This window comes from Gorilla gorilla, chromosome 15, assembly GCF_029281585.2.
Source record: "Gorilla gorilla gorilla isolate KB3781 chromosome 15, NHGRI_mGorGor1-v2.1_pri, whole genome shotgun sequence".
NCBI classification, from domain to species: Eukaryota; Metazoa; Chordata; class Mammalia; order Primates; family Hominidae; genus Gorilla; species Gorilla gorilla.
The window spans coordinates 19,286,073-19,300,190 of record NC_073239.2 but is presented as its reverse complement, the minus strand read 5'-3'; the positions used below and the strand labels follow the sequence as shown (position 1 = coordinate 19,300,190).

Genomic DNA, 14,118 nt, shown 5'->3' with positions numbered 1-14,118 from the left:
TTTTGGCTTTTGTTGCCCTTGCTTTTGGTGTTTTAGTCATGAAGTCCTTGCCCATGCCTATGTCTGGAATGGTATTGCCTAGGTTTTCTTCTAGGGTTTTTATGGTTTTAGGTCTAATATTTAAGTCTTTAATCCATCTTGAATTAATTTTTGTATAAGGTATAAGGAAGGGATCCAGTTTCAGCTTTCTACATATGGCTAGCCAGTTTTCCCAGCACCATTTATTAGATAGGGAATCCTTTCCCCATTGCTAGTTTTTTTCAGGTTTGTCAAAGACCAAATGGTTGTAGATGTGTGGTGTTACTTCTGAGGCCTCTGTTCTGTTCGATTGGTCTATATATCTGTTTCGGTACCAGTACCATGCTGTTTTGGTTACTGTAGCCTTGTAGTGTAGTTTGAAGTCAGGTAGCGTGATGCTTCCAGCTTTGTTCTTTTTGCTTAGGATTGTCTTGGCAATATGGGCTCTTTTTTGGTTCCATATGAACTTTAAAGTAGTTTTTTTCCAATTCTCTGAAGAAAGTCAGTGGTAGCTTGATGCGGATAGCATTGAATCTATAAATTACCTTGGGCAGTATGGCCATTTTCATGATATTGATTCTTTCTATCCATGAGCATAAAATGTTCTTCCATTTGTTTGTGTCTTCTTTTATTTCGTTGAGCAGTGGTTTGTAGTTCTTCTTGAAGAGGTCCTTCACATCCCTTTAAGTTGTATTCCTAGGCATTTTATTCTCTTTGTAGCAATTGTGAATGGGAGTTCACTCATGATTTGGCTCTCTGTTTGTCTGTTATTGGTGTATAGGAATACTTTTGGTTTTTGCACATTGATTTTGTATCCTGAGAATTTGCATAATTTATTTATCAGCTTAAGGAGATTTTGGACTGAGATGATGGGGTTTTCTAAATATACAATCATGTAATCTGCAAACTTTGACTTCCAGTTTTCATAATTGAATACATTTTATTTCTTTCTCTTGCCCGATTGCCCTGGCCAGAACTTCCAACACTATGTTTAATAGGAGTGGTGAGAGAGGGCATCCTAGTCTTGTGCCAGTTTTCAAAGGGAATGCTTCCAGTTTTTTCCCATTCGGTATAATATTGGCTGTGGGTCTGTCATAAATAGCTCTTATTATTTTGAGATACGTTCCATCAATGTCTAGTTCATTGTGAGTTTTTAGCATGAAGGCTGTTGAATTTTGTCAAAGGCCTTTTCTGCATCTAATGAGATAATCATGTGGTTTTTGTCATTGGTTCTGTTTATGTGATGGATTATGTTTATTGATTTGCATATGTTGAACCAGCCTTGCATCCCAGGGATGAAGCCGACTTGATCTTGGTGGATAAGCTTTTTGATGTGCTGCTGGATTCGGTTTGCCAGTATTTTATTGAGGATATTCGCATCCATGTTGATCAGGGATGTTGGTCTAAAATTCCCTTTTTTTGTTGTGTCTCTGCCAGGCTTTGGTATCAGGGTGATGTTGCCTCATAAAATGACTTAGGGAGGATTCCCTCTTTCTCTATTGATTGGAATAGTTTCAGAAGGAATGGTACTATCTCCTCTTTGTACCTCTGGTAGAATTCGGATGTGATCCATCTAGTCCTGGACTTTTTTGTTCAGTAGGCTATTAATTATTGCCTTAATTTCAGAGCCTATTATTGGTCTATTCAGAGATTCAAGTTCTTCCTGGTTTAGTCTTGGGAGGGAGTATGTGTCCAGGAATTTATCCATTTCTTGTAGATTTTCTAGTTTATTTGCGTAGAGGTTTTTATAGTATTCTCTGATGGTAGTTTGTATTTCTGTGGGATCGGTGGTGATATCCCCTTTGTCATTTTTTATTGCGTCTATTTGATTCTTCCCTCTTTTCTTCTTTATTGGTCTTGCTAGCAGTCTATCAATTTTGTTGATCTTTTCAAAAAACCAGCTCCTGGATTCATTGATTTTTTTGAAGGGTTTTTTGTGTCCCTATTTCTTTCAGTTCTGCTCTGATCTTAGTTATTTCTTGCCTTCTGGTAGCTTTTGAATGTGTTTGCTCTTGCTTCTCTAGTTCTTTTAATTGTGATGGTAGGATGTCAATTTTAGATCTTTTCTGCTTTCTCTTGTGGGCATGTAGTGCTATAAATTTCCGCCTACACACTGCATTAAATGTGTCCCAGAGATTCTGTTACGTTGTATCTTTGTTCTCATTGGTTTCAAAGGACATCTTTATTTCTGCCTTCATTTCATTATTTACCTAGTAGTCATTTAGGAGCAGTTGTTCAGCGTTTATATAGTTGTGCAGTTTTGAGTGAGTTTCTTAACCCTGAGTTCTAATTTGATTGCACTGTGGTCTGAGAGACAGCTTGTTGTGATTTCTGTTCTTTTACATTTGCTGAGGAATGCTTTACTTCCAATTATGTGGTCAATTTTAGAATAAGTGCAATGTGGTGCTGAGAAGAATATATATTCTGTTGATTTGGGGTGAAGAGTTCTGTAGATGTCTATTAGGTCCCCTTGGTGCAGAGCTGCATTCAAGTCCTGGATATCCTTCTCTCTCTTGGTTAACCTTCTCTCTTATTGATCAGTCTAATATTGACAGTGGGGTGTTAAGGTCTCCCTTTACTACTGTGTGGGAGTCTACGTCTCTTTGTAGGTCTCTAAAGACTTGCTTTATGAATCTGGGTGTTCCTGTATTGGGTGCATATATATTTAGGATAGTTAGCTCTCCTTGTTGAATTGATCCCTTTACCATTATGTGATGGCCTTTTTTATTTCTCCCTCTCTCTTTTTTTTTTTTTTTTTTTTTTTTTGGCTCTCTCGCAGTCTGAAGTGCAGTGGCGCAATTTCGGCCCAATGCAAGCTCCGCCTTCCCCGGGTTCATGCCATTCTCCTGCCTCAGCCTCTCGAGTAGCTGGGACTACAGGTGCCCATCCCCACGCCCAGCTAATTTTTTGTATTTTTAGTAGAGTCCGGGTTGCACCATGTTAACCAGGATGGTCTCAATCTCCTGACCTTGTGATCCGCCTGCCTTGGCCTTTCAAAGTGCTGTTTGTCTCTTTTGACTTTTGTTGGTTTAAAGTCTGTTTTATCAGAGACTAGGATTGGAATGCCGGTTTTTTTTTGCTTTCCATTTTCTTGGTAGATCTTCCTCCTTCCCTTTGTTTTGAGCTATGTGTGTCTCTGCATGTGAGATGGGTCTCCTGAACACAGCACACTGATGGGTCTTGACTCTATCCAATTTACCAGTCTGTGTCCTTTAATTGGGGCATTTAGCTCATTTACATTTAAGGTTAATATTGTTATGTGTGAATATGATCCTGTCATTATGATGTTAGCTGGTTAATTTGCCCGTTAATTGATGCAGTTTCTTCATAGCATCAATGGTCTTTACAATTTGGCATGTTTTTGCAGTGGCTAGTACTGGTTGTCCCTTTCTATGTTTAGTGCTTCCTTCAGGAGCTCTTGTAAGGCAGGCCTGGTGGTGACAAAATCTCTCAGCATTTGGTTGTCTGTAAAGGATTATTTCTCCTTCACTTATGAAGCTTAGTTTGGCTGGATATGAAATTCTGGGTTGAAAATTCTTTTCTTTAAGAATGTTGAATATTGACCCCCACTCTCTTCTGGCTTGTAGGGTTTCTGCCGAGAGATGCACTGTTAGTCTGATGGGCTTCCCTTTGTGGGTAACCTGACCTTTCTCTCTGGCTGCCCTTAACATTTTTTCCTTTATTTCAACCTTGGTGAATCTGACAATTACGTGTCTTGGGGTTGCTCTTCTCAAGCAGTATCTTTGTGGTGCTCTCTGTATTTCCTGAATTTGAATGTTGGCCTGCCTTGCTAGGTTGGGGAAGTTCTCCTGGATAATATCCTGAAGACTGTTTTCCAACTTGGTTTCATTCTCCCCGTCACTTTCAGGTACACCAATGAGATGTAGATTTGGTCTTTTCACATAGTCCCATATTTCTTGGAGGCTTTGTTTGTTTCTTTTTACTCTTTTTTCTCTAAACTTCTCCCCTCACTTTATTTCATTAATTTGATCTTCTGTCACTGATACCCTTTCTTCCACTTGATTGAATCGGCTGTTGAAGCTTGTGCATGTGTCACGACATTCTTGTGCCATGGTTTTCAGCTCTGTCAGGTCATTTAAGGTCTTCTCTACACTGTTTATTCTAGTTAGTTGTTCGTCTAACCTTTTTTCAAGGTTTTTAGATTCCTTGCCATGGGTTAGAACATGATTCTTTAGCTTGGAGAAGTTTGTTACTACTGACCTTCTGAAGCCTACTTCTGTCAATTTGTCAAAGTCATTCTCCATCTAGCTGTGTTCCATTGCTGGTGAGGAGCTGCGATCCTTTGGAGAAGAAGAGGCACTCTGGTTTTTAGAATTTTCAGCTTTTCTGCTCTGGTTTCTCCCCATCTTTATGTATTTATCTACCTTTGGTCTCTGATGTTTTTGACCTACAGTTGGGGTTTTGGTGTAGGTGTCCTTTTTGTGGATGTTGAAACTATTCCTTCCTGTTTCTTAGTTTTTCTTCTAACAGTCAGGTCCCTCAGCTGCACGTCCATTGGAGTTTACTGGAGGTCCACTCCAGACCCTGTTTGCCTGCGTATCACCAGTGGAGGCTGCAGAACAGTAAATATTGCAGAACAGCAAATATTGTTGTCTGTTCCTTTTTCTGGAAGCTTCATCCCAGAGGGGCATCCACCTGTATGAGGTGTCTGTCGGCCCCAGTGGGAGGTGTCTTCCAGTTAGGCTACGTGATTGTCAGGGACCTACTTGAGGAGGCAGTCTGTCCATTCTCAGAGCTCAAACGCCATGCTGGGAGAACCACTGCTCTCTTCAGAGCTATCAGACAGGGACATTTAAGTCTGTAGAAGTTGTCTGCTGCCATTTGTTCAGCTATGCCCTGCCCACAGAGGTGGAGTGTATAGATGCAGTAGGCCTTCCCGAGCTGTGGTGGGCGCTGCCCAGTTCAAGTTTCCCGGCCGCTTTGTTTACCTACATAAGCCTCAGTAATGGCGGATGCCCCTCCCCCAGCCAAGCTGCAGCCTCACAGGTCGATCTCAGACTGCTGCACTAGCAGTGAGCCATGCTCTGTGGGCATGTGACCCGCCGAGCCAGGCATGGGAGAAAATCTCCTGGTCTGCCGGTTGCTAAGACCATGGGAAAAGCACACTATTTGGGCCGGAATGTCCCATTTTTCCAGGTACAGTCTGTTACTGCTTCCCTTGGCTAGGAAAGGGAAATCCCCCTGACCCCTTGCGCTTCCCGGGTGAGGTGACGCCCTGCCCTGCTTTGGCTCACCCACTGTGGGCTGCACCGACTGTCTAACCAATCCCAATGAGATGAACTAGGTACCTTAGTTGGAAATGCAGAAATCACCAGTCTTCTATGTGGATCACACTTGGATCTGCAGACTGGAGCTGTTCCTATTTGGCTGTCTTGGAACGGAAACCAAGAAATTTTTGCTTAGACCAATGTCCTAGAGATTTTCCCTTATATTTTCTGTGGTAGTTTCATAATCTGGAGTCTTAGATTTAAGTCTTTCATCCATTTTGATTTGATTTTTGTATATGGCAAGGGTTAGTTGTCTAGTTTTATTCTTCTGCATATGGAAATCCAGTTTTCCCAGCACCATTTATTGAAGTGACTGTCTTTTCCCCAGTGTATGTTCTTGGCACTTTTGTTAAAAATTAGTTCACTGTAGGTGTGTGGATTTGTTTCTGGGTTTTCTATTCTGTTCCATTGGTCTATGTGTTTTTATGTCAGAACCATACTGTTTTGTTTACTCTGGCTCTGTAGTATAATTTAAAGTGAAGTAAAGAGATTCCTCCAGTTTTGTTCTTTTTGCTTAGGGTAACTTTGGTTCTTCTGAATCTCTTCTGGTTCCATATACATTTTGGGATTGTTTTTTCTATTTCTGTGAAGAATGTCGTTGGTATTTTGATAGAGATTGCATTGAATCTGTATATTGCTTTGGGTAGCACCTACATTTTTACAATATTGACTTTTCCAATCCATGAACAAGGACTGTCTTTTCATTTTTTGGTGTTCTCTTTAATTTCTGTCATCAGTGTTTTATAGTTTTCTTTGGTTAAATTAATCTCTTGGTATTTAATTTCATCTGTAGCTGTGATAAATGGGAGTGTTTTCTAAAATTTCTTTTTCAGATTTTTCACTGTTGTCATATAGAAATGCTACTGATTTTTGTATGTTGATTTTGTATCCTGCAACCTTACTGAATTTATCAATTCTAACAGTTTTTTTTGTGTGTATGTGGAATCTTCAGGTTTTTCCAAATATATGATCATATCATCTGCAAACAAGGATAATTTGACTTCTTCCATTCCAGTTTGGATGTCCTTTATTTCTTTCTTTTGTCCGATTGCTCTGGCTAGTACTTCCAGTACTGTATTGAATAACAGTGGTGCAAGTGGGCATCCTTGTTGTTTTCCAGATCTTAGAGGAAAGGTTTTCAGTTTTTCCCCATTCAGTATGATGTTTGTTGTGGGTGTCTAATATGTGGGTTTTATTATGTTAATGTACATTCCTTCTATACCCAATTTTTTGAGTGTTTTTATCATGAAGGGATGTTAAATTTCATCAAATGCATTTTCAGCATCTATTGAAATGATCATATGGTTTTTGTCCTTCTCTCTGTTGACGTGATGTATCACATTGATTTGCGTATGTTGAATCATCCTTGCATCCCAGGGATAAATCCCACTTAGTCATTATGCATGATCTTTTTAACGTATTGCTGACCATGTTTGCTAGTATTTTGTTGAGGATTTTTGCATCAATATGCATCAGAGATATTGGCCTACAGTTTTCTTTTTTTGATGTGTCTTTGTCTTGTTTTGGTATTATGATAATACTGGCCTTGTAGAATGTGTTTGGAAGTCTTCCCTCTTTTTCTGTTTTCCAGAATAGTTTGAGTGGGATTGGTATTTGTTCTTCTTTAAATATTTATTAGAATTCAGTAGTGAAGCCATCAGGTCGAAGGCTTTTCTTTACTGGGATACTTTTTATTATGGCTTCGATTTCATTACTTGCTCTTGGTCTGTTCAGGTTTTAGATTTCTTCCTGGCTCAATCTCAGTAGGTTGTTTGTGTCTAGGAATGTGTCCATTTCTTCTAGATTTGTCAATTTATTGGCATATAGTTGCTCATAGTAGCCACTAATAATCCTTTGAATTTCTGTCATATTGTTTATAGTATCTCTTTTCATCTTTGAGTTTACTTATTTGGATTTTCTCTCCTTTTTTCTTAGTCTGGCTTTTGTTATATTGATCTCTTGTATTTTTTTCATTTCAAATTTATTCATTTCTGCTCTGATCTTTATTGTTTCTTCTACTAATTTTGGGTTTGGTTTGCTCTTTCTTTTCTAGTTCTTTAAGATGCATTGTTAGGTTGTTTGTTTGAGTTTTTCTTCTTTTTTGCTGTAGGCTCTTACCGCTATAAACTTCCCTCTTAGTACTACTTTTGCTGTATCCTGTAGTCAATGTTGTGTTTCCATTATCATTTGTTTCAAGAAGTTTTTCAGTTTTCTTCTTAATTTCTTCATCGACCCACTGGTCATTCAGGAGCATATTGTTTAATTTTGGTGTGTTTGTGTAGTTTCCAGAATTCCTCCTGTTATTAATTTCTAGTTTTCTTCTATTGTGGTTAGAGAAGATGTTTGATATTATTTCAGTTTTTTTAATGTTTTAAGACTTGTTTTGTGACCTAACATATGATCTACCCATGAGAATGATCCATGTGCTGAGGAAAAGAATGTGCATTCTGCGGCCGTTGGACGAAACGTTCTGTAACTGTCTAGTAGATCCATTTGGTCTATAGTTCAGATTCAGTCCGAAGTTTCTTTGTTGATTTTCTTTATGGAAAATATGTTCATCTCTGAAAGTGGGATGTTGATATATCCAGCTGTTATTGTATTGGAGCCTATATCTCTCTTTAGCTCTAATAATACTTGCTTTATATATATATATGGGTGCTCGAATGTTGAGTGCATATATATTTAAAATTGCTGTATCCTCTTGCTGAATTGACCACTTTATCATTATATAATGACCTTGTTTGTCTTTCCTTAGAGTTTTTGTCTTGAAATTTGTTTTGTCTGATATAAGCATAGCTACTCCTGCCCTTTCTGTATCATTTTAATGACAAGTTTAACAATTAAAAATATAAACATTTTGACAAATTAATTTGGTGAGAATATCAATAAAATTTGAGATGTGATTAAAGGATAGGATCTTTATCTGCTTTATAACTATTTTATGAAATTATAGTGACAGTAATTAATATACTATGCCACTTCCTGATGAATAAACTGTTCAATCCCATTGCTTCAAAATAAATTTCAAAATTGCAGAGTTTAATAAAAGTAAAAAGAAACAAACCAGTAGAAATTATGCATAAATATGCAATTGTGGGGAATATGTTAGGATTTTCAAGGATAATGTCAAATGAAGAAATAATATAGGATTACGTAAATTTAAATAAACATTTAATGTAGTTAAATATGCTACAAATATTTATTTTACAAGAACATTTAGCATTTATTTCTTGAGCATGAATGAGTGAATTTTTTATGTTTCTACCATGTAGTTTGGAAAAATCCCTATTCCTGGGTGATTTCTAATTTATTTGGAATGAAAATAATAGGTGGTCACATAACTCTTGACCATGCTTCCCCTTTTTCTTCAGATACACTTCTTAAGTTTCTACTTTCATTACTTTTCTCCTGTATTCTTCTTTCTCCATGTCAGCTTACAAAATCACATGCCCAAAACAAGCCCAACTCAGATGTCAGCAGCTCCATGAAACATTCTTTCTCCCATAGCCAAAATAATCTGCCCCACCTTTGAATCCTTATAGGTCCTACTTAGTTATTACATTTTAATCTTAATAATTTTATATTAAATTTAATTGAAAATATAAAGGATAATTTAGTAGAGAATATCTCTACTGTATCGTGAGTACACACGATAGTACAGTTAGTGCTATGCCATGTTCATTTTCTTGGGTCATAATTTGTGTCCTCAGTAACACACACTGTGATTTGATTGCATTCTGACCAAATATTTTGTTACTGGCTATAAAAGACAGAGACACAGTTTAATATGTAGATCATGTGTCTCCTGAAAATAAATACCACATAATATGTGTCACAAAATTTTCAAGTAAATTTTTAAAAATGTGATAGGCGAATTAAGTTATCATACAGCTGATGATGGAATAGACATGGCAATGTAAAAAAATCTGCACTGAGTCAGTATTTTATCATATTTGGAGAATTTAGTTTCAACAAAACTATCTGCTAAATTAAATTAATGTTGATTAGAAATGCCTTGATATTATGGTTATTTTATTTATTTTTAAGTGTGTTTTGATTTTATAATTGTATTATATATGTATGAAGTGTGTATACTCAATTTCATATTTGTACACAAACATCATTTGGCAATCTAAGTCAATATCAGGAGTCTGGTAAGACTTTTTCTTCTAAAACATTTTGTATATTACTCAAAGTTGTGAAATATTGATACGTACTGCCTAATATGATTTGAGTCAGAGGCAGAAGAAATCAGAGTAGTAAGAAATGTCATTTTGGATGATAGCTGCGTCATGATTGTAACATAATAGGTAATTATTTTTTATTCATCTATTATGACAATTATCCATTTGTCAAATAATCTAGAAAGAACTTTTTCCAGATCTTAAATCAGTATGTGTCCTTATTAGTTGTTTTGTAAATATTCTGATTTTAAAATAGATAAATTAAGGAATGGTTTTTAATGTTTTCCTCAATGGTGTGTTTAGTACTTTATTTCTTTAATCCCCCATGTGTCTTCCTATTGTCCTGATTTGCAGCACCCCATTTTATAGCCTGTGTAATTATTATGTGAAGTGTTTTACATATTTATATTGAAATCTTATATTCAAATGGCAAGATATTTCAAAAATTTTTTGAACATAGATGCTTCTATTGGCTCATTGAAACTTTAACTTATTATTTTTACTTATATTCTCTTATATTCTTTACTTGTATTCCAAATAGGTGAAAGTGGTCATTTCACATATCTGTTAATCACTTTTACTTAAAAGTAAAATTTGGTCAAAATGGGAGAAATTAAAAACACTCAATTCTTTATTTCCAAGTCTTGGCACTCTTTGGCTATTGCTTTTTTCCCTATAAAATTGTTTCCTTAGATATTCATAAAATCTAGAAATATTTCTGAACATATACCTTATAATTTTTATTTTTAAATATTAATAAAATGTGATCATACAATATCATATTGTAGTTTATTTAGAATCCAATATGATTTTTAGCAGCACACTTTTATTCAACCAACAGATAGATAATCAGAACCATTTGGTCAAAGAAGTAAATAATTTTAAATATGGTTTGACCTTAATTTTATAAAACTATTTTTGTGATTTATATAACATTCAGATTAATAAACTAACTGAAAATTATAATTGAATTTTTAGAATACTATAAGCAATGCTTTTATTTATTGTATTTAACATTACTTTTACTTACCATTCTTGTTGCAAAAAAAAAAAACCTTGTCTTTTAGAGAATACAATGATATTATTTACATTAATTCATGTGGCTTGGTGAAAAAAAATGCTATAACTCCTTTACTTAATGGGATTCTTCCCCTGTGGCAGTGCAAACGGTTAGAGCAGGAGCTTCATCATCTGAAAGAGCAGAACCAGACTTCAGCAAACAACATGAGACATCTGACTGCTGAAAACAATCAAGAACGTGCTCTGAAGGTAAATCTCCGTTCCTTCTTGCAGGCAAATTAAGGTTGTAAGCCCTTGGTGCCAGCTTTCTGTGCTGCATATATCAGTTGTGTACATTTCAGCAGAAGTGAGCTGTGGTGTTTGCCAACAACCCCTTCTTTAAACACAGATACAGCACCCTTCTGTTATGGTATTATTTTATTTCATGTATGTGTATGTGAAAACAACACATTTTCTGAATTTTGAGTGGTGGTATATTAATAACTTTTGGTAAATGTTTATTCTGTTTCTTTTTTATATCATTACCTTTTGTAGTTAATAAAAAGTGACCATACTAAAAGAAAAAAAATTAAATCATGGGCCTTTGCTTTGCATCAATATTTATTATAATAATTTTTAAAAGGACTTGTAATATTCACAGAACTGACAGTCCTTGAAGAATATGTGTTTGGGAAATGAATATGTGTTTGAAGAGCGTGTTTGGGAAATGAAGAGGTACTTAGAATGTTACAATAAAAGAGAAAGAAAGATGTTAAATAATAAATTCAACTAGAACTTTAAACAAGTGAAATACACATTTCATGACAAAAAGTTCTGTCTCATTGTAATATAGATCGAGTAATTATGAAAAAGGACATGGTTTTAATTCTACTAATTGTATTTTTTTCTTAAGGTGCTTGTGACTTTTCATTCTACTTTTTATCTTTTGCCTAGTTCCCAGTATAGTGCCTGTACACAGTAGTTGTCTCTACCCTCAAGGTGCTTGCATTCTCATGCTAACCTGTTAAGGTTTAAAAAAAGAAATCCATGAGAAACAGAAAAGATTCATCATTGTTTTTATTGTACAATAAGAAAAGATTTGCTACCAAGAATGTTATATTCTACTTTGCTGTCTTAAATTTGTTTTTTTGCTGCATATTACAGAGCAATATCATGGCATTAGCTGTGTAATTCACTAAGCTGGAATCATGTACCAAAATTGAGGAAAATGGTGACATTTTAATGTAGAAAATATTTTTAATCTGTCTAAGAAGTATGAGATTTGGTGGAAGTCAGGTTTTTCCACAAAATGTATTTAACTTCATTTTGATATTCTTAGTGGTAGGCTTATAATAACTTTGTTATATTTGTCTAATGCACTTTTCTGCTTTAGATAGATGAAAACAATACATGAGAAAGGAACAAATTATAGATTGCTGTGATTATTTCTAATTACCCCCAAGGAATTTACTATTTTATGAAAACTAATAATAATTTTTAAAATGTATACTTGCAAAATAGAAAACAGTATTTGAAAAGCAGCTTCCATAATGTGTGCTAATTTATTGTCAGTGTTAGGGGACAGATTTAATGGGCTTAATATGATATGGCAGTCTCCACTTAAAACAGCACCTAAGATAAAAATTCTAGTTTGTTAAGTATATATTAATTTCATGATCTTTATTCTGGCACTTCTGGTTGTGTGTTTCTGTTTAATTTAGTGAAATGATAGCTGCTATTTATGGAGAGAAATAAAGAAATGGATGGAATAATTTTTTTTTTTTTTTTTGAGACAGTCTCGCTCCATTGCCCAGACTGGAGTGCAGTGGTGTGATCTCGGCTCACTTCAAACTCTGCCTCCTGGGTTCAAGTGATTTTCCTGCCTCAGCCTCCCGGGTAGCTGAGACTACAGGTGCCCACCACCACGCCTGGCTAATTTTTGTGTTTTTAGTAGAGTCGAGGTTTCACTATGTTGGCCAGGCTGGAAATAGATAAGTTGAAAACAAACATTAAACCCCCATAAGATAGAAATTTCTGCTAACTGAAGACTACTATCTAATTTAAAACAATGTAGCTGTATTTTCACTCCTGACGAATATACTATATTAAAATCTTTTCTAGTTGCTCATGTTTTTTTTGCAAAAGTCTGAAATTTTTCTGTTGTCTTTTAATCCTTCATAACATTCATTAATAAGCTAGCTTAAATTCTTGGTGAAGATGAGAGGAAGAATTAATTTTTTAAAACTCATCAACTCAATCTTTTTTAAGCATCTGTGTTCATTTAAGCTTGTTTTAAAATGGTCTGTCTTGCATAACACTGACTGAATAATTTTTTATTAATTTTATGCCATATTTCCTCATGAGAAGCTCTAAATTTGTTCTGAAAATTAGGTCAATTATAAAACATTTGCTTTATTCTGAATTATTTTTTAAAAATTACTCTTACCTTCCAGGAAGTTTTTGTTTTTTATTTGATGCATTAATTATAGCACTATGTACCTTTAAGTTATCATATGAGTTATGAATAATAAGTTTACTACCAAGCTATCTGGTGAGAACAGTTTGCCTCCTTTCTGAGCAATATGTTTATCTTTTACAACTTATTTGTAAGTATCATTTTTTGGTTAACTGATTTAATATTTAGTTAGTATCTAATAAGTGTCAGGAACAACTCTTTAAAAACGATTCACTGTCTCTAAAGCTTTCAGTCTGCGAATAATATTTTTAGTATTTTATTATAAATAGTACTGTTATTAATATCACTATTAAATTCAACTTGAGTAGGGTAAAAACTGAGCAATTCATGGTTTATTTTATTGAATTACACTGAATTTCAGTTCTAGAGATATATTTGGGGGAATACAATCACAATTAATGGTCATAGATTACATGGAACTTTCCAAAATAATTATGGCAAAATCAGTTATCACGTAAGGAAATACTTTTTAATAATCTGGTGTCATTTTAATAATAATGTCTTTATTTGTTCTAATAACCAGAGATTTTTTTCTAAATGACTTTTTATGGTAGAGACTAAGATTAGATTTTTGGTGATCATTTATAAGCATTCTTTTTAACGTAGGAGGCAATTACACCAGATAATTTTGCAGGCCAGGCGTGGTGGTTCACACCTGTAATCCCAGCACTTAGGTAGGCTGAGACGGGTGGATTGCTTGGGGTCAAGAGTTCCACATCAGCCTGGCCAACATAATGAAAACCCGTCTCTACTAAAAAATACTAAAATGAGCAAGGCGTGGTGGTGGGTGCCTGTAATCCTAGCTACTCAGGAGGCTGAGGCAGGAGAATTGCTTCAGCCCAGGAGGCAGAGGTTGCAGTGAGCAGAGATTGTGCCACTGCATTCCAGCCTGGGCAACAGAGTGAGACTCCGTCTCAAAAAAAAAAAAAAAAAAATTGCAAGGCATAGCACTGTTTCTCCTACTTTTATGTTTTCTATTTTCCCTAATAACAAGTAAAACACAGTGGTATCTATAGGATAAGGGACTGAATTAAACTGATACTAGTATATATTCTGAAAGTTACTTTTTTAAAAAAACAGCTTATTTTCTTGTTTAAAGTAAATTTTATCTACTTATGTTAAGAAATTGGTTTCTGGAAGAACATGTTTTTGA

At 35.1% G+C, this 14,118-nt stretch overlaps 1 protein-coding gene across 28 annotated transcripts in view; it reads left to right on the top strand.

Moving 5' to 3' along the window:
* The window catches only part of MIPOL1 (mirror-image polydactyly 1), a 363,261-nt gene that overhangs the window by 160,395 nt on the left and 188,748 nt on the right, over window positions 1-14,118 (top strand). For 22 of the 28 annotated variants that reach the window (XR_002008607.4, XM_019039995.4, XM_019040000.4 and 19 more), the window contains one exon: window positions 10,652-10,759. The exons of the other annotated variants lie outside the window; for them this stretch is intronic. Coding sequence is in view for 21 of the 22 variants with exons in the window: in XM_019039995.4 (XP_018895540.4) it covers window positions 10,652-10,759 (108 nt within the window). In the remaining variant the exon portion in view is untranslated. The remainder of the gene's footprint in view (window positions 1-10,651; window positions 10,760-14,118) is intronic. 28 annotated transcript variants of the gene reach the window in all.